Genomic DNA, 27,563 nt, shown 5'->3' with positions numbered 1-27,563 from the left:
GTCCCTACCCAACAGTAGGCTCACAGTCGCAGAGGGATGGCGGAGGAGCGGGCCGGGAATCTTAGCCTCCCCCGGGGAGTTCTCCCCCAAAGATCTGGAAATCGCAGGCTCTCGGGCCCGTCTCGTGGCGATCCGCTAATTTGGAGATGATCCGGGGAAAGCAAGCAGGACCCGTGGGGAGACTCTAATCAGCCATCCTTGCATTTCCCCTGAATCTAAAAAGACGGCCCACAAGATCACACGCTCCAGGGGAGGGGTCTCAAAGAAGGACAGCACCACTGGCTTTCGACTCGACTCTCTTTATTCCATCAAAAAAATAGACAGACCCCCACGTGGGGGTAGGGCCCGGATTTGGGGAGAAGACGAGACCTTGCACCTTCCTTTTAGCAGCCTAATTCAAACCCACAGATTAATTTAAAGTGCAGAGAGATGAGACAACGGCTCTGGAGGGGAATAAGATCCATCACTGGGAAAGAAATCCTCTCTCAGCCGAAGGGCAGGGCTTTCTCGGCGATCTACAAAAATATCACAGAAGTAGTACCGAAGCGTCTTTAGTTGGGAGCGGGTTGGTTTCTAGAAGGCTGGTTTTGGGTCAATAAATCTCATTTAAAACAGCAATCTGGGGCTTTGAAGTGACCGGGACACAACAAACTCTACCGGGCAGCCCGTCGTAATGGAGGAGGACAGAAAATAGGAAGTGAGCGGAAACAGGAAGCGCGTGGAAGGAGACGCGCTCGGAGCCGTAGTGGAAATGCTTCATTTTAAGACTCTTGACTTTGAATTTCAGAAATCTTGCGTGAAAAGTCGGGGGGGACCAGGTGGGGCGGGGGTTAGAGGAAGAGCCCCAGGATATAGTGACGAGGCAGAGGCCTGGAACTGATTAAGGAGATCGGTTTTTCCATGGAGGCACACGACACTATCTCATAATAGGACTGACGTTGGAAACGTTACCAAGCAGGAAAGATGGGGAGGAGGGCAGGAAGAGAGGAGACTGTGCCCGGTTTCTGGGATCAGAGGAGAGCTTGAGGATCTCTTCCTTTCCCTTCACCACGATCCCCAGATACTCAGAGGAGGGCGAGGGATCACTGTGCCTCAGCGTTGGCTTCGGAGGGGGATTCCACATCAGCACAGCAAGACGCACAGGGTGGGGGGCAACGTGAGCCCACTACTTTTTCTTGCTAACAGGTTAGAGCCGATCCAGCCAAAGGGTTCTGGCTCCCTGTCAGCCCCCCTTCCCGCCCTGCCTCCTCCCCTGGTGCCCCAATAACCCGATCCTCATTATGGAGGGGAAGGGGACCTTCCACGCTTGACTGATGCCCGGGTGTCGGCGGGACGGGGGGGAGAGGGAGGAATGTCAGGTCTCGGAGGAAGGCTGGACGTTTTGGACTTTGGACAAAGTGACAGGGATCTTGGCCTCCCCCGGGCCCGGAGCCCTGGTGGCGGGCTGGCCGTGCGCTTTAACGTCTGCTATTCTCTCCTTGAACTTCTGCTGAAGGAACTTTTCTTCTTTGGAGTAGTTCTTGGCGAAGGCGGACGTGAGGAGGCCCGCGGCCATGGCCGACCCGCCCAGGCAGAACAGGATGGCTCCCGCCAGCTTGCAGGCGTCCAGGGCCCCATTGAACTGGATCGCCTGCGGGTCCACCACCACGAAGTCCGCTTCGCCGAAGGCCTCGATCTTGGCGGGCACGAGGAAGCCCACGGCGAGGACCGTCAGACCGGTGGCCATGAAGACCATCCCGGAGATGAGTCCGACCTGCGGAGAGATGATGGAGGATGGAGACGGGCGGATTCTCCCCCACGGGCGGCGGCTAGAGGGGTTGACGTTCCTCTCCCTCCCCTTCTCCCCTCCACCCTTGGCCGCCTTTTGGGGCAAACAGAAACCACTGATTCAGCTGATTCTCTGGGCCTGAGGGACTGTATTGGGAGGAGAATCACCTGGTGGAGTGGGTAATTGGGAGCAGGTGAATCCAATCAATGGGCTTGGGTGGAGTGGGTAATTGGGAGCAGGTGAATCCCATCAATGGCCTTGGGCGGAGTGGGAAAGTGCTCCAGTTGATTGGCAACACCTGGAAAAGTCCTAGCAATCCCCTCATCTTGGGGATGGGTGAGAGGAGCTGGGAAGAGACAATCACCCAACAGCCATTTGCTGGCCAGCCTCTGAGCTGGGATGATTGAATGCGGTGCCTTGGAGGTGGAGGACTTGTACTTCCCAAGCGCTTAGTACAGTGCTCTGCACACAGTAAACACTCAATAAATATGATTGAATGAGGACAAGACTCAGGCATATATTAAATAGGCAGCTAAAAGCTGAGGCAGTTGTTCTTGTGGTCACCCCACTCGCAAAGAGCTGGGGTTGCAGAAGGAGCCAGTGGGCAAGAGCAGAAATGGCATCAGGATCAGCAAGTAACGGCTGCATCTGCGCAACTCCCCCTTCTAGACTGTGAGCCCACTGTTGGGTAGGGACCATCTCTATATGTTGCCGACTAGGACTTCCCAAGCGCTTAGTACAGACCTCTGCACACAGTAAGCGCTCAATAAATACGATTGAATGAATGAATGAACGGAGGGCGGCCTTTGTGAGGGTGCCCTGTGGGATCGGAACTAGGTGTCCCCCACTGGGTTTATCAGCCTCACTCACACCCACCGGTGAATTTCACTGTCAGGATCTTCCAATAATAATAATAATAATAATGATAGCATTTATTAAGCTCCCTTCCTCCCTTCAAAGCCCTACTGAGAGCTCACCTTCTCCAGAAGGCCTTCCCTCTCCTTTCTCTCCCCCTCCCCTCCGCCCTACCTCCTTCCCCTCCCCACAGCACCTGTATATATGCTTGTACAGATTTATTACTCTATTTTACTTGTACATATTTACTATTCTATTTATTTTATTTTGTTAATATGTTTTGGTTTGTTGTCTATCTCCCTCTTCTAGACTGTGAGCCCATTGTTGGGTAGGGACCATCTCTATATGTTGCCAATTTGTACTTCCCAAGCACTTAGTAGAGTGCTCTGCACACAGTAAGCGCTCAATAAATATGATTGAAGGAATGAATGAATTAAGCACTTACTATGTGCCAAGCACTGTTCTAAGCCCCGGGGAAGTTACAAGGTGAGCAGGTTGTCCCCTCGGGGTGCTCACAGTCTTAATTCCCATTTGACAGATGAGGTAACTGAGGCACAGAGAAGTGAAGTAACTTGCCCAAAGTCACAGAACTGGCAATTGGCAGAGCAGAGATTTGAACCCATGACCTCTGACTCCAAAGCCCAGGCTCTTTCCACTGAGCCACGCTGCTTCTCCAATACAAGTCTTTCTTACTCCCCAAAACACCGCTGATGGTGACCTTCACTTGTGAGTGCATTTGGGGCTGTAAAGGCAGTGATGGACCCCTGGTACTGGTCACATCGAGCATCATAGGGTTAACTCCAAGTTGTTTTTTTTGAATGGTATTTGTTAAGCGCTTAATACGTGCCCAGCACTGTACTAAGCACGGGGGTAAATACAAGCTAATTGGGTTGGACACAGTCCCTCTCCCTCATGGGGCTCGCAGTCTTCACCCTCGTTTAAATAGAAGCAGCGAAGAAGAGAAGCAGCGTGGCTCAGCGGAAAGAGCCCGGGCTTTGGAGTCAGAGGTCATGGGTTCAAATCCTGGCTCTGCCACTTGTCAGCTGTGTGACTTTGGGCAAGCCACTTCACTTCTCTGGGCCTCAGTTATCTCATCTGGAAAATGGGGATTAAGTCTGTGAGCCCCACGTGGGACAACTTGATTACCTTGTATCTACCCCAGCGCTTAGAACAGTGCTTTGCACACAGTAAGTGCTTAATAAATGCCATTAATATTATTATAACAGATAACTGAGGCCCAGTGAAGTGACTTGCCCAAAGTCATTCATTCATTCATTCAATCGTATTTATTGAGCGCTTTCTGTGTGCAGAACACTGTACTAAGCGCTTGGGAAGTACAAGTTGGGTAATTATGGCATTTGTTAAGCACTTACTATGTGTGAAGCGCTGTTCTATGAGCTGGGGGGATACAAGGTGATCGGGTTGTCCCCTGTGGGGCTCACAGTCAATCCCCATTTTACAGATGAGGTAACTGAGGCACAGAGAAGTTAAGTGACTTGCCCAAAGTCACCCAGCTGACAAGTGGTGGCGCCGGGATTAGAATCCAGGTCCGTACTCTAACCACTGGCCACGCTGGTTTTGCGACTGCCAAGGGCCCAGGGGCTGACGCGGGGTGCTTCTGCCCCGCTCTCCCCCTAATTTTCTGTTCCCTCCGACCCCCCCAGACCCCCGGCTGGTCTCGGGCAACTCCGCAGTGGCTGCCCTGGTCCCGTCAGGCTACTTCTGGGAAGACGGAAGGAGGCCTCCCCCGGCCGCGAGACACGGCCTCTCTCTCCCGGCCTTGACCTTCCACAGAGCGGAGTTCCACCGGTTGGGCGACGGCTGGATCTGGAAGTCGTCCTCGGGCTCCCAGATGGACGCCGTGCAGTCCTCGTAGAACTGGTGCAGGTAGGACCGGACCCCGTAGCGCGGGTAGCTTCCCTCGGGCCCGCTCGGGCCGGGCTTGGGCCCGCACGGGTTGGCGCACGAACTCATCTTCCTCTTCTGTAACCGGAGAGGTCACAAGGGTCAGTCCTCAGGTGGGCACCCCTCTGAATGCCTCGGAGCTTGCCCCATGCCCAGCGGCTCTTACGGCTGTACAGGCGCCCGATTATTCATTCAATCGTATTTATTGAGCGCTTACTGGGTGCAGAGCACTGTACTAAGCGCTTGGGAAGTACAAGTTGGCAACATATAGAGACGGTCCCTACCCCACAGTGGGCTCCCAGTCTAGAAAGCTAGATTATAATATCCTTGAGGGCAGGCCAACTCAGTGGTACTCTCCCACGCACCCAATACAGTAGGTGCCCAGTAGTCAAGTGCCCTTCGCGCAGTAGGTGGCCAGTATAGCATCCCACACCCAGCAGGTGCCCCGTAAAGCACCCCACAGCATTATCACTCATCAACATCCTCCATGGTACTGATTGAGCACTTACTATGAGCAGAGCACTGTACTAAGCGCTTGGGAGAGTAGCACACGACAGTCGGCAGATTCCCTGCCCGCAACGAACTTACAGTCTAGAGATGAACTCAGAGTCCAGAGTAGTACTAGCCATAGTCTAAGCATCCGCGTCTTTTGAATTGAGCTAGCAAAGGGACGGAGAAGGAAAACCAGGATAATCAGAGGGATGGAGAAATTTCTTTGTGAGGAAGGATGGAAAGAGTTGGGATTCTTCCAGAGGTGAAGGGGTGAGAGGGACATGCTTAAAGTTGACAACATCTTAAAGGACAAGGCGAACACAATTGTTGTCCATCAAATCCCACTGCACAGAATGAGGGGGTCCCCCCAACCCCAAACGTGAAGGTGGTAGGATCCAAATAAACAAACAGATGGAGACAGAGCCCTGAGCCAAATGGCTCGTGAGGCTGATCCAGGAATGGGTTTGTTTACAGCTTCACGTCTTTCCGAATCTATTTCCATCTTTTAAAATTCCCGTGGATCAGAGGATCTACCACCTATCCATTAGGTGCATAAAAAAAGTCCCCAGAAAAATCAGCACAAGTCCCCTCTAAGAAAACTACGCAGCGAACAGTTTGAGGAACTATTCTTATCATGCGACACCTGAATTTCAGGGGAAGAAGAGCTAGGAGGAATTGAAGAAGCGGTATCGATTCACTGTTACTTGGGCTCCCAAACCATCTCCACAGGACAAGGGGAACAGGCAGAACAAGGTGATAGATTCTTACCTTCAAAGTCTGCTTCCTCTCTTCCTCCAGGTGTTTACGCTTTGGCTTGTCTCACCTAAGGGTTCATCTTTCCAATCTTTGCCTATGGAAAAGTAGTCTTGGTCCTCCATCATCCGGATCAAATGACCCCAGTAACCAAAATACCCCTGGTCCATCTTCCCGGGGCGGGGGATTGGGGAAAATTACAGAATAGCGATGGGTGATTGTGCACACCCTGAAAACAGTGGGCCCTAAGCCTTATTACTTTCCACTTTAGCATTGCCCACCCAATTCCTTAAGACAACAGTCTTTTCTCCCTGGTGAATATTGTTGGCCCGATTAAGTGAGTTCTGCTGTACGTCTTATTCGGGGGAATCCTTCTTTCTTTGCTAGTTCAGGGAATGAAGAGGGAGATGTTCCCGGGCATCGCTCTTTGGGATTTGCTGAATTTCCCTCCCGGCTAGACGGTTTCCAAGGCCACCGCTAGCCCTGGGACCGGGACCAGAGAGGGAACGCGGTGCCTTTCTCCTCTCCTTCTGGGCACGTTTGACATCCTCCCATCTGCCAGGCTGAACGGACGCTTGGGCAGATTGGATTTCAAAGCCTCCTCAGCTTCCAAGTGGCGGGCTCCCCCCGGGCTCCAATTCTGGGGTCCGGGGCCGTCCGTCTGGTGGGCCAGATTCAAGGTGACCCTGAGGATGGAGTTTTTCTGCCTGAAGAGTCTGGTTTCGTCAGCCATCTGCCAAAACCTCTGAGGATGCTCGGAGGGGTGGGCGAGGGAAGAAGTCAAGCCACTGTACCTCGATTCCCCAGGGGCTGAGCTAAAACCACTGTCTTGTCAGTCACCTGCTCCTGTCCTTGCCCCTGGGTGAGGAGGGCTATTGATTGTGCTCTCCCAAGCGCTTAGTACAGTGCTCTGCCTACTGTAAACGCTCAATAAATACAATTGAATAGTACCCTTCTTGGGGGTGGGGGGATAATGGGAAAAGGGAAACTGGATGCCGGTGGCTTCTTTGCTCTGTGCTCGCTTATTTCTGATGTATCCTTGAATTTCTGCCTAAATCTGTGTGCGTCTGTGGTCCACCTATCTGTGTCTGCCTGTTTGTGTATCTGTGTGTACTCGTTCTGTGTCTGTTCCTCTGCGTGTACGTGTCCGCATCCGTCCGCCTGATGCACGCGCGTCTTTCGCTGCTTGTCTCCGTGTCATCCTGTCCGTGAGTCTTTCTGTTTGTGATGTGTCCTTGAGTGAACGCATCCACCCGTCTCTTGTGAGTGTGTGTCTGACCACCCATCTGTACGTGTCCGTTGCCTCAGTGAGCCAGTTGGCATGTAGTTGTGTTTGTGGCTAATTCTGCCTCTCTGGGCTGGAGAGGCGAGGGTCAGTGAAGGGTGGCGTCCACCCCTCTGTCCTTGCCCTGGGCTAGGTCGTCCATCCTGGTCCTCTACGTGGCACTGAAACCAGCCCCTGACCATCATCATCATAATAATAATAATATTAGCATTTGTTAAGCGCTTAAGGCACTGTTCTAAGCGCTGGGGTGGATACAAAGTAATCAGATTGGACACAGTCCCTGTCCCACATAAGGCTGACCGTAGTAAGCCCCATTTTACAGATGAGGGAACCGAGGCCAAGAGAATAATAATAATAGCGGCGCTTGTTAAACGCTTACTATGTGCCAAGCACTGCTCTAAGCGCTGGGGGGGGATACAAGGTCATCGGGCTGTCCCACGTGCCCCATTTTCCAGATGAGGGAACCGAGGCCCAGAGAAGTGAAGGGACTCGCCCAAGGTCACCCAGCAGCCCGGCGGCAGGGCCGGGATGAGAACCCACGCCCTTCTGACGCCCGGGCTCTGCCCACTACGCCTTGCTGCTTCTCTGTGATGAGGATGATAATGATGCTATTTGGTGGGCGCTTACTATGGAGCCAAGCCCCTCTCCGGGAGCCGGACCCCCCCTCCACCCCGTCCCAGAGCCAGGGGGAGACGCCCCCATCCCCCCTCCATCCCACCTCCCCACCGACTGTGGCCCGCGCCTGGAGGAGAAATGGGGGGCGAGGTGGGCCCCGGCCTGCCTCGCCTCCTCCGGGGAGCCCTCCCGCTCCGCCCAGGCCTTCCTCCCCCCTTTCCCCTTCTTCCCCCCTTTCCCCTTCTTCCCCAGAAGCGAGGCCAGTTGGGCTCAGGGCTGGGGGCTGCCTCCTCCCCTCCTGGTACCCGGCTGGAGAAGGGATGGGGATGGGGATGGGGATGGAGACGGGCGGGGGGGCAGGGGGCTTTGAGCCGGGAAAAAACCCCCAGAGCCCAAGCATGCAGAGGCCAGCGGGACCCAGGGGTCCACAGGCCCCCCGGCTACCTGACTGTCCGGTCCCCTCGCCCCGCCGAGCAAATGCGGCCGGCTCAGCCGCAGATCTCTCGCCGGGAGCCCATCGCCATCCTCCTCCTCCTCCTCCTCCTCTGTGCGCTGTGCCAGCCTGGGCGCCCGGGGACACCGGGGTTCTGGTCTCCCCGCGCTTGCGCACTGGCCACCAGCTCCCCCAGGAGCCCCCTCCCCCCCTCTCCCCCCCCCCACCCCCCTTTGGACCCCCCATCCCCCCCCGACCCCCTCTGCGCCTTGGAGACGGTGGCTCAGCCTGGAGAGCATCACTGATGCAGATGTGGAGGATGGGGATGAAGGACCGGGGCTCATTCATTCATTCATTCATTCAGTCGGATTTATTGAGCGCTTACTATGTGCAGAGCGCTGGGGTTGATTGGGGGTGGGGGGTTTTGGGGAGGGGGATTCACCGAGCCCCTGGGGACCCTGTTGCTTTTCACCAGGGCCTCGTTCAGCCCCTGGGCGCAGCTGCCTCTCCATGGCGCACTTTCAGGGGCCTGGGGAAATGAGAATAATGATGGCATTTGTTCAGCGCTTACTATGTGCCAAGCCCTGTTCTCATAATGATAATAATAATAATAATAATAATAATAATAATAATAATAATGATGGCTTTTGTTAAGCGCTTACTATGTGCCAAGCCCTGTTCTCATAATGATAATAATAATAATAATAATGATGGCATTTGTTAAGCACTTACTATGTGCCAAGCCCTGTTCTCATAATAATAATAATAATAATAATAATAATAATAATAATGGCATTTGTTAAGCACTTACTATGTGCCAAGCCCTGTTCTCATAATAATAATAATAATAATAATAATAATAATAATGATGGCATTTGTTAAGCACTTACTATGTGCCAAGCCCTGTTCTCATAATAATAATAATAATGGCATTTAAGCGCTTACTATGTGCCAAGCCCTGTTCTCATAATAATAATAATAATAATGATGATGGCATTTGTTAAGCGCTTACTATGTGCCAAGCCCTGTTCTCATAATAATAATAATAATAATGATGGCATTTGTTAAACGCTTACTATGTGCCAAGCCCTGTTCTCATAATAATAATAATGATGGCATTTGTTAAGCGCTTACTATGTGCCAAGCCCTGTTCTCATAATAATAATAATAATGATGGCATTTGTTAAGCGCTTACTATGTGCCAAGCCCTGTTCTCATAATAATAATAATAATAATGGCATTTGTTAAGTGCTTACTATGTGCCAAGCCCTGTTCTGATAATAATAATAATAATAATAATCATAATCATAATAATGATGGCATTTGTTCAGCGCTTACTATGTGCCAAGCCCTGTTCTCATAGTAATAATAATAATAATGATGGCATTTGTTAAGCGCTTACTATGTGCCAAGCCCTGTTCTCATAATAATAATAATAATGATGATGATGGCATTTGTTAAGCACTTACTATGTGCCAAGCCCTGTTCTCATAATAATAATAATAATGATGGCATTTGTTAAGCGCGTACTATGTGCCAAGCCCTGTTCTCATAATAATAATAATAATAATGATGATGGCATTTGTTAAGCACTTACTATGTGCAAAGCACTGTCCTAAGCGCTGGGGGGGGGGATACAAGGTGATCAGGTTGCCCCACGTGGGGCTCACAGTCTTCATCCCCATTTTACAGATGAGGTCACAGTCTCAGAGAAGTTAAGTGACTTGCCAAAGGTCACACAGCAGACATATGGCAGAGCCGGGATTCGAACCCATGACCTCTGGCTCCCAAGCCCGGGCTCTTTCCACTGAGCCACGCTGCTTCTCAAGCCCTGGAGCTCGCTGGGGTCCCCTCCCTCATTTCCAGGCGGGGGAGGGCCAACCCATTTTGGTTGACCCCCTTTGCACGTTTCTTTTGGGGTCTTTGCTTAGGGCCAACCTCGCCCAGGGGGAGCGCAAGGCCAACGAGACCCATAGATGACACCAGGCCCTCCAAACCACCAACCAGGTGGGAAACATTCATGCAATCGTATTTATTGAGCGCTTACTGTGTGCAGAGCATTGTGCTAAGAGCTTGGGAGAGGACACTATAACGATAGACGGACACATTCCCTGCCCACAATGAGCTTACTCAGAGTCTCAGAGCATAATAATAACAATTGTGAAATTTAAATGCTTACTATCAGTGCTTAGAACAGTGCTTTGCACATAGTAAGCGCTTAATTGTTTAGAACAGTGCTTTGCACATAGTAAGCACTTAATAAATGCCATCATCATTATTATTATTATTATGATGTGCCAGGAGCTGTACTAAGCTTAGCAGCAGTGTGGCTCAGTGGAAAGAGCCCGGGTTTTGGAGTCAGAGGTCATGGGTTCAAATCCCAGCTCCACCAATTGTCAGCTGTGTGACTTTGGGCAAGTCACTTAACTTCTCCGGGCCTCAGTTACCTCATCTGTAAAATGGGGATTAAGACTGTGAGCCCCGCATGGGACAACCTGATCACCTTGTATCCCCCCAGTGCTTAGAACAGTGTTTTGCACGTAGTAAGCACTTAACAAATGCCACTGGAGCTGGATACAAGCAATGAACAGTTATCTCCTTTTCATTTAACAGAGGAGGAAACCAAGGCACAGTGCGTGACGTCTGAAATCATACAGTAGGCCAGCGGCATAGCTGGGACTAATAATAATAACAATGGTATTTACTAAGCATTTACTATGTGCCAGGCACTGTACTAAATGCTGGGGTGGAATCAAGCAAATCAAGTTGGACAATATTCATTCATTCAATCGTATTTATTGAGCACTTACTGTGTGCAGAGCATTGTGCTAAAAGCTAGGGAGAGGACACTATAACGATAGACAGACACATTCCCTGCCCACAGTGGGCTTACTCAGAATCTCAGAGCATAATAATAACAATTATGAAATCTAACTGCTTACTATCAGTGATTAGAACAGTGCTTTGCACATAAATAAATGCCATCATTATTATTATGATGATGATGTGCCAGGCACTGTACTAAATGCTGTAGTGGAATCAAGCAAATCGTTGGACAGTATTCATTCATTCAGTCGTATTTATTGAGAGCTTACTGTGTGCAGAGCATTGTGCTAAAAGCTTGGGAGAGGACACTATAACGATAGACAGACACATTCCCTGCCCACAGTGGGCTTACTCAGAATCTCAGAGCATAATAATAACAATTATGAAATCTAAGTGCTTACTATCAGTGCTTAGAACAGTGCTTGGAACATAAATAAATGCCATCATTATTATGATGATGATGTGCCAGGAGCTGTACTAAGCACTGGGGCTGGATACAAGCAATGAACAGTTATCTCCTTCCCATTTAACAGAGGAGGAAACCAAGGCACAGTGCGTGACTTGTCTGAAGTCATACAGTAGGCCAGTGGCATAGCTGGGACTAATAATAATAACAATGGTATTAAGCATTTACTATGTGCCAGGCACTGTACTAAATGCTGGGGTGGAATCAAGCAAATCAAGTTGGACAATATTCATTCATTCAATCATATTTATTAAGTGCTTACTGTGTGCTGAGCCCGCTGTTGGGTAGGGACTGTCTCTATGTGTTGCCGACTTGTACTTCCCAAGCGCTTACTACGGTGCTCTGCACACAGTAAGCGCTCAATAAATACGATTGATTGATTGATTGATTGCAGAGCTTGGGAAGTACAAGTTGGCAACATATAGAGACGGTCCCTACCCAACAACGGGCTCATGGTCTAGAAGGATAGACAAATATCCTTGTCCCATGTGGGGCTCACAGTCTCAATCCCCATTTTACAGGTGAGGTAGCTGAGAAGTGAAATGGATTGCCCAAGTTCACGCAGCGGACGAGCGGCAGAGCTGGGATTAGAACCCAGAACCTTCTGTCTGCCGGGCAGGTGCTCTATCCAGTAGGCCGTGCTGCTTCTCATGGAATCCCCTGGCTCCTCATTCCCAGCCCATGCTCTTCCATGGAGCCAGACTGCCCTCCTTTTGGGGCAGTTGGGAATCAGTGAGCCGAGCTGGAGAAGTTTTAAAGTCTGCCATCAATCTTTCCCTCCCTTTACCCCAGCTAAGCCTTCTTATTTTGACGAGGGAACGTACGTGAATAAGAATGAAGTCATTGACTCCTACACAAATCTCACTATATATATTCCCTGGGTTACATCGTGTCTCCTCTACTAATAACCTACTAATTAATCAAGAACTCTCTGGTTTATGAGGTTGCTGTGTTTATTCCCCAGAAAACATCTCTAGGGTTTGTTTTCCTCTTGGCTTTGGCAGTCTCAGACTCCCATCTTTCATTTCTTCCTGCCCCTTTCCTTCAATGACCCGCCTTAAAAAGTCACCTCCGGGAGGCATTCCTGGCTTACCTTCTCCCACTTTCTTGGCCACCCCTTCCTATTTTCAGATTACGAGCCCCCAAGGGACGGGATCTGTGTCTAATTCCCGGCTGGGTTTTCTTTCCCAGCTCTCTTTTCAGTGCTCTGCATAGTAAGCGCTCAAAAAATATCATTGATTAAGTGATTGATACTACTACTATCATTTGCCTCAGAAAAATGTGTCGGTATGGTGGTATTTCATGGGGTGACCCACAAAGGGGCATAATTCTTTTTTTGTGTGTGAGTGCATGGGAGGGAATTCTAAATATTTCATTCAATCATATTTATTGAGCGCTTACTATGCACAAAGCACAGTATTAAGTGCTTGGGAGAGGACAGTTTCACAGCACATTCCTGCCCACAACGAGCTCACAGTTTAGAGGGATGAACTCACTTCCCAGGAGACAGAAGGTAAATTGCTTCTAGGTAAGTGCCACTTCTGGGCGTTTGGAGCTGTGTTGGGTGGCAGGGATTCCAAATTGCTTCTGAATGTTCATCCCTATGGATGGATGATAATATTAATTGTGGTATTTGTTAAGCACTCATTACATGCAAGCACTGATCTAAGAGCTGGGGTAAAGACAAGAGAAACGGGTCCCATATGGGGCTCACAGTCCAAGGAGGAGGGAGAACAAGTATTGAATCCCCCATTTTTCAAACGAAGGAACCGAGGCACAGAGAAGTTGGGAATTTGCCCACGGTATTTGTTAAGCACTCATTACATGCAAGCACTGATCTAAGAGCTGGGGTAGAGACAAGAGAAACGGGTCCCCTATGGGGCTCACAGTCCAAGGAGGAGGGAGAACAAGTATTAAATTCCCCATTTTTCAAATGAAGGAACCGAGGCACAGAGAAGTTGGGAATTTGCCCAAGGTTACAGAGCAAGTACGTGGCGGAGCTGAGATTAGAACCCAGGTCCTCTGATTCCCAGGCTCAAGCTCTTTCCAATAGACCACACGGCTTCCGGATGGATGAAAGCTATGGATAAGGACATCAGCTCGGAGAGCTGGATTTTTCCAGGGTTTCCATCGTTGCTTTCTCCTCTTGGTGAATGGCTTCGGCTTGCAGGGCTCCCCCCGCTACAATGCAAGCTTCTAGAGGGAAAGGGCCATGCCTCTTCCTCCATTGTGCTTAGCCCAGTGTTCTGCACACAGTGAGTACTGCACCCCTATAATTGATTGATCAACCGAAGGAATGAATGATTCCGGGCTGAGAGAGACTCTCGCAATTTGGCCAGGACCAAAGCTGGGCAGCAATTTTGGCAAATATTCCGCTCCACTAAGGGAGGAGAGAGGTTCTCCATGGATCCTCTTTAGGGTCAGATCAGGTAGTGGCCTCACGTTCTTTCTCCCTCCCCCCACCACCGCACCTGTATATATGTTTGTACGTGTTTATTACTCTATTTATTTATTTTACTTGTTCATATGTATTCTATTTATTTTGTTAATATGTTTTGTTCTCTGTCTCCCCCTTCTAGACTGCGAGCCCACTGTTGGATAGGAACGTCTCTATATGTCGCCAACTTGTGCATCCCAAGCGCTCTGCACACAGTAAGCGCTCAATAAATACGATTGATTGATTGGCACAGAGTCCTAGCTATGTGATAGCCACGTTTCCATGGCCCGGCCAGGAATTTTCCGGGCCTTCTTGGCTCTCGCTTTGCTTTTCCAGGAGAAGCTAATGCAGGTCAGAGTATCTTTTTACTCAACCCATGCTAAATAATTCATTAGGGTTTCCAGCGAGGCATAATTGTTTCATTTTCTCTTGTATGATAAATCACAAAGGAGCAAATTAGCTGAACAGAAAAGCCAATTAAAACGCTCTTCCCTGTGGCTGGAGGGGCTCTTCAGTGCGTGATTAACTCCACTCTGGCCTTTGGTGTCCGGATAATGGATTCTAAACTCTGCTTTGGCCACTACCAAGATTCAGGTGTTCACATTTTGTGTGGAACTAAAGGGGCTGGGGGTTCGAGGTGGGAAGACACATTGATGGGTCTGGTGTTTGAGGCTGCTGTGCTCAGGAGGAAAGAGAGGACAAGGAAAATACCATGGAAAATTTGGGACTTCCTCTCACTTTCCTATCTCTGACCTTCTCACCTGTCCAGCGTGGCTCAGTTGAAAGAGCCCCGGCTTGGGAGTCCGAAGTCATGGTTTCAAATCCAGGCTCTGCTGCTTGTCAGCTGTGTGACTTTGGGCAAGTCGCTTCACTTCTCTGCGCCTCAGTTACCTCGTCTGTAAAATGGGGATTAAGATTGTGAGCCCCATGTGGGACAATCTGATCACCTTGTATCCTCCCCAGCGCTTAGAACAGTGCTTTGCACGTAGTAAGCGCTTAACAAATGCCATTATTATTATATTATCCATCCATTCACCACCCCCCACTTATCCTCCCAACCGCCCCTTCTCCTGTCCACTCATCCATCCATCCATATTTATAGAAGACTTATAACGTCCAAATCACCGAACGAAGCCCTTTTACAATATAAGGAAAAGACATGGTCCCTTCCCTCAGAGAGCTTACGGACAGGCACACATTTTATACATTCTGTGGAAGCAGAAGGAAAAGCACAGATACAAATAATAACAGCAAGAGCTTGGAAAATGACTATATTTATTTTAGATGGAATAAATGCAGCTATAGATACGTAAATGCCGAGAGAGAGGCTGTTGGTATAACCTGTCCTGGGGAGGTGGTAATTAGATGGGGAAGGCTTCCTGGAAGAGATGGAGCGAGAGGTGTGATCTGACAGATCTGAGGGAAGATGGGGGCCTGGAAAAGGGGTGGGGAGAGTGAAGAGCAAGGAATATGGCAGAGGTTAGCATGGGAGGAGTGGAGAATTGGTGTCATATAATCTCCTGTTGGGCAGGACATTATTGCTTGGTGTATTGTACTCTCCCAAGCACTTAATATAGGGCTCTGCAAGCAGTCAGCACTCAATAAATGTCACCGATTGATTAATTGAAGAGAGCAGATATGCAAGAAAGAGGCAGCCAATCATTTGCATTTCTATTGACTGTAGAGGAAACTGGAGATTTCAGAGGAAGGGAGCTGTGCATTCTGGATGATGTTTTAAAGCTGATGATTGGGCAGCAGTTTTATTTAATGGTATTTGTTAAGCACTTACTATGTGCCAGGCACTGTGTTAAGCTCTGGGGTGGATACAAGTGCAGTAGAGAAGCAGCGGAAAGAGCCGGGGCTTTGGAGTCAGAGGTCGTGGGTTCAAATCCCCGCTCCGCCACTTAATAATAATAACAGTGGCATTTATTAAGCGCTTACTATGTGCAAAGCACTGTTCTAAGTGCTGGGGAGGTTACAAGGTGATCATCTTGTCCCACAGGGGGCTCACAGTCTTAATCTCCATTTTACAGATGAGGGAACTGAGGCCCAGTGAAGTGACTTGCCCAAAGTCACACAGCTGACAGTTGGCGGAGCCGGGATTTGAACCCATGACCTCTGACTCCAAAGCCTGGGCTCTTTCCACTGAGCCACGCTTCTTCTCCTGTCAGCTGTGTGACTTTGGGCCAGTCACTTCACTTCTCTGGGTCTCAGTGACCTCATCTGTAAAACGGGGATTAAGACTGTAAGCCCCCCGTGGGACAACCTGATCACCTCGTAACCTCCACAGCGTTTAGAACACTGCTTTGCACATAGTAAGCGCTTAATAAGTGCCATCATTATTATTATTACTACAAGTTTATCAGGCTGGATACAGTCCATGTCCCACGTGGGGCTTGCAGTCTTAATCCTCATTTTGTAGTTGAGGAAACTGAGGCCCAGAGAAGTGACGTGAGTTGCCCCAGGTCACACAGCAGACAAGTGGTGGAGCAGAGATTGGGACCCAGGACCTTCTGACTCTCAGACTCACATTCAATCCCCTAGGCCACCCAGCAGAAAGCTGGGAGGAGGTGGAGGCAGGGAGACCGTACTTCCCAAGCGCTTAGTACAGTGCTCTGCACACAGTAAGCGCTCAATAAATACGATTGAATGAATGAACGCGACCAAGGAGGAGGCTGAAGTGGAAGTTCAGCCTGGAGAAAGCTTAGCGCTTATCTCAGGGGGTGGAACTTGGCCAGGATGGAGCCTCGCTCTCAAATCTCCTACCTCTGACCTCTTGTTCTCCCTCCCCTGGAGCTTCCTCCTTTTTCAAATATGCTGGGCCATAGCTCTCCCCATCTTCAAGCCTCCTAAAGCCCACCTCCTCCAGGAAGACTTCCCCTGCACTCAAGGTTGTGTCAACTCAACAGCCATCCTCGGCGCTATGTTTGTACAACAGCCTTAGGCCTTTTTTTTTCCAAGCACTGATTCATACGAAGCAGTCGTTCTTTCATTTTACTCAGTTACTCATCTTTCCGTACTCTCGTTAATCCCACGTGAAGATTTATCCCCTCTTCTGCTTTAGAAGGCTTTAGAAATAATTTGTCTGGCCGCAGTCTCCATCTGATTGTAACCTCCATGAAGGCCGCAACTGTTTTTGCATTTACTGGATGCTCCCAGGCATTCCCTAAAACACACTGCAGATGCTTAACGAATGCCACTGTTTGATGGACTGAGAGGAAGGGATAGATCTGGGAAATCTTGCGGAGGATGACCTGGCAGGATTTTGAGGCAGAGGGAACGTGGGAGGTGAAAGACTGAGAGGAGTCGGTTACGGCGTCGAGATGGCGAACTTTAGGGCCGGGGGGATGGTGGTGTCCTGAGATGGAAAATGTTGGAGGATGTTTGGAGTTAGGGGGATGGATGAGGACTCAATCCATACACTTCGGGAAGAAGATCTCACCACTCTGTGGCAGAGGGAATATCTCAACTGGCCCAGAGAAGTGAGGAGGGAACCGTTGTTTTTTTTTTATGGTATCTGTTAAACACTGGTGACTTTGGGCAGGACTTCTCACCATTCCACGCTGACCCCTCCTCCCCACTGGACTTTAAGCACCTCGAGGGCAACTTCTTGTCTCCCGTTCATTTCCCTAGCCCCTGGACAAAGCCCAATCAAAACTGCTGCCACTTTGCTCAGTGCAATGGAGAGGCATGCTACTTCTCTTTGCCCTGTGTCGGGGGTGGTTATGTCTATGCTGAATGTCTGTTTTTCCTGGAAACAAAGTCCCAGTCACCCCAGGTTAGACTTTGGAGCGGTGTCCTCTCTCCTGCTTGGATGCGAATTCCCCACCAAAACCTGGAATTTGTCATTTCCCCATCAGTTTGACCCGGCCCTTTCCCAGCTGGGGTGTCCTTGTGTTTCCCCGGGCTTGGGGCCCCGCGTCCTTGCTTGCCCAATCTGGCCCGTCTCCAGAGGGTGTCCGGCTCGCCAGTTCAATACGGCCATTCTTTAAACGAGGGCCAATGCCAGCCACCCCCCGTGCCAGTTGAAAAGGAAGAAGAGAAACCAGCCAAAGGCTCCTCAGAAGCAGATCCCTCTCAGCCAGACACACGAGTAACAGAAACAGATATTCCCCAGACGAGCATTCGTTCATTCAGTGTTGTAGTCGTTCAATCAATCAATCAATCATATTTATTGAGCGCTTACTGTGTGCAGAGCACTGTACTAAGCGCTTGGGAAGTCCAAGCTGGCAACATATAGAGACAGTCCCTACCCAACAGTGGGCTCACAGTCTAGAATGCATTCATTCACTCCTGTTTGTTCAGTCGTTCATTTCATTCACTCCCGTTTGTTCAGTCGTTCATTTGTTCATTGTTTAGGGCAGGGAACATATCTACCAACTCCCAAACAGCGTTAGAAGCAGCATGCTCCAGGGCCTGGGTTCTAATCCCAGCTCCACCACAAGTCTGCTGGGTGACCTTGGGCAAGTCGCTTCACTTCTCTGGGCCTCGGTTATCTCATCTGGAAAATGGGGATTAAGATTGTGAGCCCCATCAGGGACAGGGACTGTATCTAACCCGATTTTCTTGTATCTACTCCAGTGCTTAGAACCATGGCTGGCACATAGTAAGTACTTAACAAATACCATAAAAAACACTTAGCACTGTGCTCTGCACACAATAAATGCTCAATTAACTACCATCGATTGATTAATTTTGCTCATTCATCGTTTGTTCATTCAGTGGTGGTTTTCTGAACACCTGTTTTCCGTGCATTGTAACAGTGATGATGATATTCATTAAGTGCTTACTATGTGATAAGCATTATGCTCCGTGTTTGGGTAGCTATGTAATAATCAGATGGGACTCAATCCCTATTCCACCTGCTGATCACAATCTGAGAGAGATCTTCACTAATCTGATTATCTTGTGTCTTCCCTACCGCCTAGTAGGGTACGCGGCACACAGTAAACGCTTAACAGATATCACAATTATCATAATTAGTTGAAGAAACTGAGACTCAGGGAGGTTAAGTGACTTGCCCAAGGTCAACAGCAGGCTAGGAGCAGAGTTAGAAGCAGAAACCAGGTCTTCGGATTACCAGACTTTCCATTAGGCCACGCTGTCTGTCCTGAAACACTGAACAATTACATTTGACAACTCGTGAGAACAAGTATCTCTTTCTTCAATCTCTCCGTCTGCCTTGAGATAAAGTTTTAATAATTTTTCCCGCATGTAAGCGGAATTTTATTGCTGTTCCCACAGTTCTCCAATATTTTATATAACGATTGCTTTTGTATTTTCTGGCACCTTATCTTTTCTTTATTGTTACTTAGACATCTCACCTTAAAATTCATGGTCTACAGACTTAAGTCATAGCACTATTCTCTCCACCTTTCTTTCACTCTCATCCTCTCAGGTGCTTTGGCAATGTTGTGTGTTGGGAGGTGACTTTTTTTAGAATCGGGCAGTCCACTCATTTTGTCTAATTTTCCTTGCTGACTCACTGATCATCCAATGCTTAGAACAGTGCTTTGCAATAGTAAGCTCTTAATAAATGCCATTATTATCAGGGCACTTTCTCATGTAAAATTTGTCATTATAAGATTCTTTTTCCTCCCGATAGTTGATTTTACGTTTTGACTCCAGCAATCGTTTTCCCAGTGTTTAGTCCGTATCTGGTTTGATCTAGGTATGACCTCACTTTGCAATTTAATCTGAAACTCACTTAATCCTTGTCGCTCAATAGATGCAGATGACTCCTCCCCCCTGCCATCTTAATCATCCTGGAAACGTTGGGTCATGAATAAAAGAACACAACAGCTGCTCCACCACACAGAGCCCTCCGAGAAGCTACTGTCAGATCACTCTGCCCTTGATTCTTTGCGAGCGAGCGAGAGAGAGAGAGAGAGAGAGAGAGAGAGAGAGAGGAACATCTTGCAGATGGGGTTTTTTGGTTACTGCTGAGGTCTTCCCAACCTTGGAAAGCATCTAAAATCACACACGTCTGCCAAACCTCCGAAACCCAACATCAGAGACACTCAGTGCAATGTCGTCCTTGATGGAGGTTCTCAATACAGTGCTATATGACCAGGAGGTGTTCTCTACAGAGCCAGGCACAGAGTGGCCACTCAACTTTGGAGGGTGCTAATAGGAATTGTGCCTTCCCTTCTTTTTTTTTTTATTTTTTTTTTTACCAACCTTTCCTCTCCTCCCTCTTTCACCTCCACTTCTTCTTTCTCCCACTCTTCACTTTTTTCTGCTTCTCTCCCTCTCTACCTTTCCTCCTTCCCTCTCCCTCATCCCCCCTCATCCCACTCCTCCGACCCCATCCCACCCCTATGTTCCGGCTCTGAGTTCTCTCCGCTGCCCAAGCCCATCGACATCCTCTGTGTGGGTAGCTTCTGCATCCTGAAGCTATGACACATCTTCCCCTGGCCATCCGCGCCCCCTCCCCTCGCCCCCCTCTCCCCCCCAACCCGGCCCCCTTGATGGCTGTGATTCATCCCTACTCCCTGGCTGGCACGAAAGCGAGATATGTTGTTGACATGTGTGCCGACTCTGAGAAGCTTCCAGAGCAGAAACCAAGCTCGCTGTCACTCCCGATGTCGTCGGGGCTACCGGGGAAGACGGGGGGTAGAGACGCAGTTCTGCAGCAGAAAAAAGAGCCCTAGTGGAAAGAGGACCGGTCTAGGGGTCAGAAGAACTGGGTTCTAATCCCGGCTCTCTCGATCGCTTGCTGTGCGACCTTGGGCAAATCTCTGTGCCTCTTTTTCCTCAGCTGTAAAATGGGGATTAAATGCCGGTTCTCCCTCCTACTTAGACTGTGAGCCCGTTGTTAGGTAGGGACCGTCTCTATATGTTGCCAACTTGTACTTCCCAAGAGCTTAGTACAGCGCTCTGCAGACATTAAGCGCTCAATAAATACCACTGATAAATACCATTGAATGAATGAAAGAATGTGAGCTCCAAGCGGGACAGGGTCTGTGTCTGACTTAATTCACTTATTATAATAATGATGGCATTTGTTAAGCACTTACTATGTGCAGAGCTCTGTCCTAAGCGCTGGGGGGGGGGGGATACAAGGTGATCAAGTTGTCCCACATGGGGCTCACAGTCTTAATCCCCATTTTCCAGGTGAGGGTACTGAGGCTCAGAGAAGTGAAGTGACTTGCTCAAGGTCACACAGCAGACATGTGGCAGAGCTGGGATTCAAACCCATGACCTCTGACTCCAAAGCCCGGGCTCTTTCCACTGAGCCACGCTGCTTTTCACACCCCTACCCCAGTGTTTAGAGCAGTGTTTGACACATAGTAAGCAATTAACAAATACCATAAAAAAGCCTGTATATCCTTTGCTACCCGGGGTACAGAACAAAGTTCTCAGGAAGCAGCCCTGGGTGGGGTATTGGCAAGATCTGAATTCTGAATCTGAGAAATAGCTGAACCTTAATTTACAACTCCAAGGATGACAGAACCCAAACTCCAAACCACAGGGAAATGCCACTATCTGATCTCAGAGCCCCAGGAAATGGCAGAACCTGATAATAATTGTGGCATTGGTTTAGCACTTACTATGTGCCAGGCACTGTACTAAGCGCTGGGGTGGCTACAAGCAAATAGGGTTGGACACAGTCCCTGTCCCAGGCCGGCTCGCACTCTCAATCCCCATTTTACGAATGGGGGAACCGAAGCCCAGAGAAGTGAAGTGACTTAACCAAGGTCACACAGGACTTCAGAAATGACAGAACCTGAACTCAGAGCTACAGGGAAGGGCAGAACCTGAACTCAGAGCCTCAGGAATGGCAGAATCTCAGCTCAGAACCTCAGGGAATGGCACAATACAAACTCAGAAGCCCCAGTCCTACAGAGACAAGGTAGCAGGATTGAATGGGTTTCCTTGGGAATGTGGCTTTTAGGGGGAGAGGAGGGGGTGAGAGGGTGGAATGGCAGATAGAAATGGTCGAAGACATATAAGGCCTGATAAATTCACAAAGTGTGGTTCCTTAATGGTCTGCAAGAGATAACACACCTAGCTTACTGCCAAGAAATGACAGGAACAGGAGGGAATGTGTCCAGTAATTCCTCAATAGATTTTCTTCTCTGCCCCTAATTGCCATTTTAACACACAGATGACTCAGGCTTTGGAAGACCTTCTATTTACGTTGATCGTACAAAGTCCTTTTATTTGTCCCTTGAAGTTTAATGCCTATCTGCTGCAAATAACCCTTCGAGGATATTCCCCTGTGGGGTGGCATACGTCACGCTGGTCGATAGCTTGAAGATGTTGCTGGTTGAAAGCACTAAGTACCTTGTAAGTTGGGCGTCATTCATTTCACCCTGGCTGCGGGAGTGGCCGAATGCATCTTGCTCGATGGAAAAGGCTCTCGGACCCAAGTCGGAATTCATTCATTCGATCGTATTTATTGAGCGCTCATTTACGTTTCACTGCAAAACTCTAGTAAAGTCACATCTCCTCCAGGAAGCCTTCCGAGGCTAATCCTCCATTCTCCTCGCTCTATTTTCCTGCCCCACTGCTTCAACTATGCACTCAAGTTTACACTCAAACTCTAATCCCCTTCACCCCCGCAGACCTTAAGTATGTATTTTTATACTCCATTTCTACAACCTGCAGGTTATTTTAAGCACAGTGCGTTGCACAGGCTAAACCCTCAATAAATAGCACTGAATGATTCACTGTAAAGTCTGGAGAGTTTCCTCCTCATCTTCATTTTCCGCAATCTTGACCCTTTAAGTGAGTCAATCGATCAGTCGGTGGTACGTATTGAGTGCTTACTGCGTGCAGAGCACTGTACTAAGCACTTGGGAGAGGACAATCCAACGAAGTTGAAAGAGGGGTTCCCGGCCCACAGCTTAGAGGCCGCCTGGACCCTCAGATTGAAACTGCGGTCGTCACTGGAAAATCTCATAAGAGAAGCAGTGTGGCCTTGTGGTTAGAGCACGGGCCTGGGAATCCGAAGGTCCTGGGTTCTAAATCACCTGTCTGCTGTGTGATCTTGGGCAAGTCATTTGACTTCTCTGTGCCTCACTTACCTCCTCTATAAAATGGGGATTAAGACTGTGAGCCCCATGTGGGGCAGGGATTGGGGCCAACCCAATTTGCTTGTATCCACCCCAGCGCTTAGTACAGTGCCTGGCACCTAGTAAGCGCTTAACAAATGCCACAGTTGAGCAGTTCCCGGGAGCTCATTTGGGCTGAGTCCGTACAGCTTCAGTCAGTGTCTTCTGGTTTCCCAACTCTGAAAGATAGTTCTTGTTCTCTCTCCGAGTCCAGCCTCTTAGGTTGGAGCTGAGCAGGGATTCTAGTTAGTGTCCTCATGAGACGTTCCCATTTTCCCTTCATGCGCACTTGGGGCGGGGGATTTCAGATTGGTTTCAGAGGTCCAGGCAGCTCCTTAAGTGCTGGAAATGGGCTGAAGACCCATTAATCAGGCAGCAATTAAAATGTCGGGTTTGGGGTTTCCTCCAGATTGCTGGTGGCATCCTTTGTTCATTATCCTTTCCGACGTAGTTTGAGCGCCACTGGGAGGATTATTGAGCACCAGTGAGGTCAAGGAACAGAGCTGCGACTAGAACCTAGGTTTCCAGACTCCCAGTTCCCTCTTCTTCTTCCTGGACCAAACAGCCCTCCCCCAACCCCTCAAATTTCTAACAGGGTGAAGCTGAAATGGGATTAGATGCCTTAAGGCTCTGTTTCGGGATATTCCTAAATCCAGAGACGCAACAACCCATAAGTCACCTCTAGCGTTCTCATCATAGTATTTCCAACTCTGTTGTATTGTGCTCTCTCAAATGCTTAAATACGGTACTCTACTCACAGTAAGGTTTAATAAATACCATCATTCAGTCGTATTTATTGAGCGCTTACTGTGTACAGAGCACTGTACTGAGAATAAAAATAAACAGACACACCTGCCCACAACAAGCTTACGGTCTTGAGTGGCTTAGTGGAAGGAGCACGGGTTCGAGAGTCAGAGATCATGTGTTCTAATCCCAGCTCTGCTACTTGTCAGCTTTGTGACTTTGTATTAAGTGTTTGACACAAACTTCTCTGTGCCTTGGTTCCCTCATCTGTAAAATGGGGATTAAGGCTGTGAGCCTCACGTGGGACAACCTGATCACCTTGTATCTATCCCAGCGCTTAGAACAGTGCTTGGCATATATTAAATGCTTAACAAATGCCATTATTATTATTATTATCAATCTACACTGATTGATTATTTATACCCCTTCTCAGCACTTACATATTTCAATGGCATCATTTTGTTTTGATTGCTCTGTTGGATTGTTCTGTTTGGAAAAATGTTTATACCTGTTGCCCTTTTAGAATGTAAGCTTCTTGTGGACAGGGTATATATATATATATCCATGTATTGATATATGTAGATATATAGAGGTATATAAATATAGATATATGGCATTTGTTAAGCACTTACCACGTCCCAGACACTATTCTAGATAAAAGTTAAGGGTATTTGTTTCTTGCTTCAGGAGTAGTGGTTTTTTACTAGTCAGTCAATTGTATTTATTGAGCACTTTTTTATTTATTATTATTATTATTATTATTATTATTGTTAATAAATATTATTTATTTATTGAGTATGCAGAACACTATTAAACACTGAGGAGAGTACAGTATAACAATACAACAGACACATTACCATCCTCAATGAGCTTACATCTAGCGGGGGAGACATATTAAAATAAGTAAAATTACAGATATGGACGTAAGTGCTGTGGGGCTGGGATGGGGGATGAATAAAGGGAGCAAGTCAGGGTGACACAGATAGGAGTGGGAAAGGAAAGGAGGGCTTAGGGAAGGCCTCCTGGAGGAGGTGGGCCTTCAAAAAGGCTTTGAGGGTGGGGAGAATAATTGTCTATCTCCAGTTCCCCCTCACTTTTATATGTAGATTGTGAGGGCCAGGAAACATGTCTAATTTTACAAGGACTGTGTATTCTTCCCTAGTATTTAGAACAGTGCTCCACACACAGTAAGTGCTTAAAAATACTATTACTATTTCTACAACCGTGACTTCTACCGCTAGTGATTTAGTGTTTTTCAGCTCATGATTAGTCTAAAACCTCTTTGGATTCTCCACTGCATGATCAATTATTAGGCATTCTGGCAGAGTAGACAAAGACGCTGGAGAGTCATATCAGGTCTGCTTGGAATAAAAGAGCCTCTCACCAGGCCAGTTTTGTATTAAGACCTCGTCCTTTTTTCATAATTCACGTAGCCTCAGTACAGTCAGGGAAAGCGGGCAGTAGCTGACAGTCTCATGGAATATTCAATGGGAGCGTTGGAAGCTTCGGGAACAGAAATAGTTCCTCCAGGGCGGAAGCGAGTGAAGGAAAGGAGGCGTCATGAATCGGCTGATTTCCGCCTGACCCAGAATGTGTCTTTTATATTGTTCTATTGTACTCTCCCAGGCGCTGAGTACAGTGCTCAGCCCATAGTAAGCGCTCAATAAATACCACTGATTGTCTGAGGGAGCTTTGAGGTGGGGAGACAGGAGAGCAGGCGGGAGACCCAGACCGTCCAGCCAAGTCTGCCAAGTTCGTTACATTGAACTCTCGTAAGTGCTTAGTACAGTGTTCGCTACATGGCAAGCGCTCAATAAATATGATTGTTTGAGTCAAGGGTTTCAACCTTGAAGATCTTGGTGATGGGTGAATGGCGGGGGCATCTCAGTTCTGCCTCGTTCCAGGCCGATTTTAGGAGTCCCGTGAATTTTGCAAATGGCCCTGGTAGCCAGGTGAGAAATGAAGGAGCTAGGTATTGGAAAGGCATTGCTCTATTTGAGTGGACTCACCATATGTAGGGAATGTGTTCTGCTGCCGTTTTGTACTCTCTCACACAATAAGTGCTTAATAAATACGATTGTTTGATTAACCATGCCTTTAGCTAGACGGAGATCGCAGGCAGGGAGTTCTCATTGTCTTCATTTAGTCAGTTATCGATTCAGCTACTTAATTCACAATAATACCGGTATTTGTTGTATCACTTTTTGCTTTAGCCCTGCTCCTCCCTCTGCTCCTCGACTTTGCAAATCATTTGTGTAGGTCGGTCTCTTCTAATCATGATAACTGTGGTATTTGTTAAGGGCTTACTGTGTGCCAAGCACTGCATTAAACTCCGGAGTAGGTACAACGTAATCAGGTCTCACATGGGGCTCACAGTCTATTCATTCATTCAATCGTATTTGAGCGCTTACTGTGTGCAGAGCACTGTACTAAGCGCTTGGGAAGTACAAGTTGGCAACATATAGAGATGGTCCTTACCCAACAGCGGGCTTGCAGTCTAGAAGAAGGGAGAATAGGTATCAGATCCTCATTTGGCAGATGAGGGAAATGAGGCAGAGAGAAGTTAAGTGACTTGCCCAAGGTCTCAGAGCAGGTAAGTGGAGGAGGTGGGATTAGAAACCAGGTCCTCTGACCCCCAGGCCTGGGCTCTTTACATTTATTTATATTAATGTCCGTCTCCTCCTCTAGACTGTAAGCTCGGTGTGGGCAGGGAAAGTGTCTGTTTTATTGTACTCTCCCAAGTGCTTAGTACAGTGCTCTGCACACAATAAGCGCTCAATCAGTATGATGGACTGACTGGCAATGGGGCCATGTGACTTTTCATTGCTTGGCCACACTTCTATTAGACTGTAAGCTCCCTGAAGGCAGAGATTGCACTTCTTGCTTCTGTTGAACTCTGCCAAGAATTCAGCATGCAGTGAATGCCAGTGATGGATGAGGTTTGCAAGATTCCTTTCTTAGCTTCTGACTTTATATTCTGGGTGTTACCATAGGTACCGTTGGAAGGAAATGAGTGCCAAAAGGAGGAAGAAAGGAAGACGGATGGGGGACGGGAGATAGAGGAGAATCATATAAACTCAGAAACAAAAAAAAGGCAGGGGAGAGTTTTAAGATAATGAATTTCTGCAGTCTCTCAGTAATCCACTGACCTTTTGGAAACAATGCTTCAGGAAATAATATGCTCAGGTCTCCTATAATGCAATAGCTCTGTCCTAAAAGAACCCCAGCTTGAGGGAAAAAAAAAATCTTGCTTATAATCACCATTCTTTTTTTTTTATGGTATTTGGAAAGCACTTGCTATGTGCTAGGCACTTTACTAAGCGTTGGGGTAGATATAAGCTTATCAGGTTGGACGCAGACCCTGTCCCACATAGGGCTCACAGTCTTAATCCCCATTTTACAGATGAGGGAACTGAGGCACAGAGAAGTGAAGTGACTTACCAAGGTGACACAGCAGACAAGTGGGGAGAGCCGGGATTAGAACCCAGGTCGGTCCTCCTGTTATATTGTAGTCTCTCGAGCACTTAGTACAGTGCTGTGCACATGGTAAGGACTCAATAAATATGATTGATTAATTGGGAAGGGTCTGGGTGAGCTGAGTGTGAGTGTTCTCCCCCTCTCCATCCCCCCCACCTTACCTCCTTCCCTTCCCCACAGCACCTGTATATATGTTCGTACATATTTATTATTCTATTTTACTTGTACATATCTATTCTATTTATTTTATTTTGTTAATATGTTTGGTTTTGTTCTCTGTCTCCCCCTTCTAGACTGTGAGCCCACTGTTGGGTAGGGACTGTCTCTATACATTGCCAACTTGTACTTCCCAAGCGCTTAGTACAGTGCTCTGCACACAGTAAGTGCTCAATAAATATGATTGATTGATTGATTGTCAGTCAGGAGTTTCATTCAGCATTGAAGTTGG

General features: G+C 48.2%; 1 protein-coding gene across 1 annotated transcript; it reads right to left on the bottom strand.

Moving 5' to 3' along the window:
* Window positions 1-283: 283 nt before the first annotated feature.
* Window positions 284-8,227, bottom strand: NRSN1 (neurensin 1). Its single transcript, XM_038771561.1, has 4 exons — window positions 8,118-8,227; window positions 5,789-5,870; window positions 4,409-4,606; window positions 284-1,753 (listed from the first exon to the last, which is right to left on the bottom strand). The coding sequence occupies exons 3-4, from the start codon at window positions 4,595-4,597 to the stop codon at window positions 1,355-1,357; spliced, it is 588 nt and encodes a 195-aa protein (XP_038627489.1). The 5' UTR covers window positions 4,598-4,606; window positions 5,789-5,870; window positions 8,118-8,227; the 3' UTR covers window positions 284-1,354.
* Window positions 8,228-27,563: the final 19,336 nt, after the last annotated feature.

This window comes from Tachyglossus aculeatus, chromosome X2 (assembly GCF_015852505.1).
Source record: "Tachyglossus aculeatus isolate mTacAcu1 chromosome X2, mTacAcu1.pri, whole genome shotgun sequence".
NCBI classification, from domain to species: domain Eukaryota; kingdom Metazoa; phylum Chordata; class Mammalia; order Monotremata; family Tachyglossidae; genus Tachyglossus; species Tachyglossus aculeatus.
This window is presented reverse-complemented; position numbering and strand designations above follow the sequence as displayed.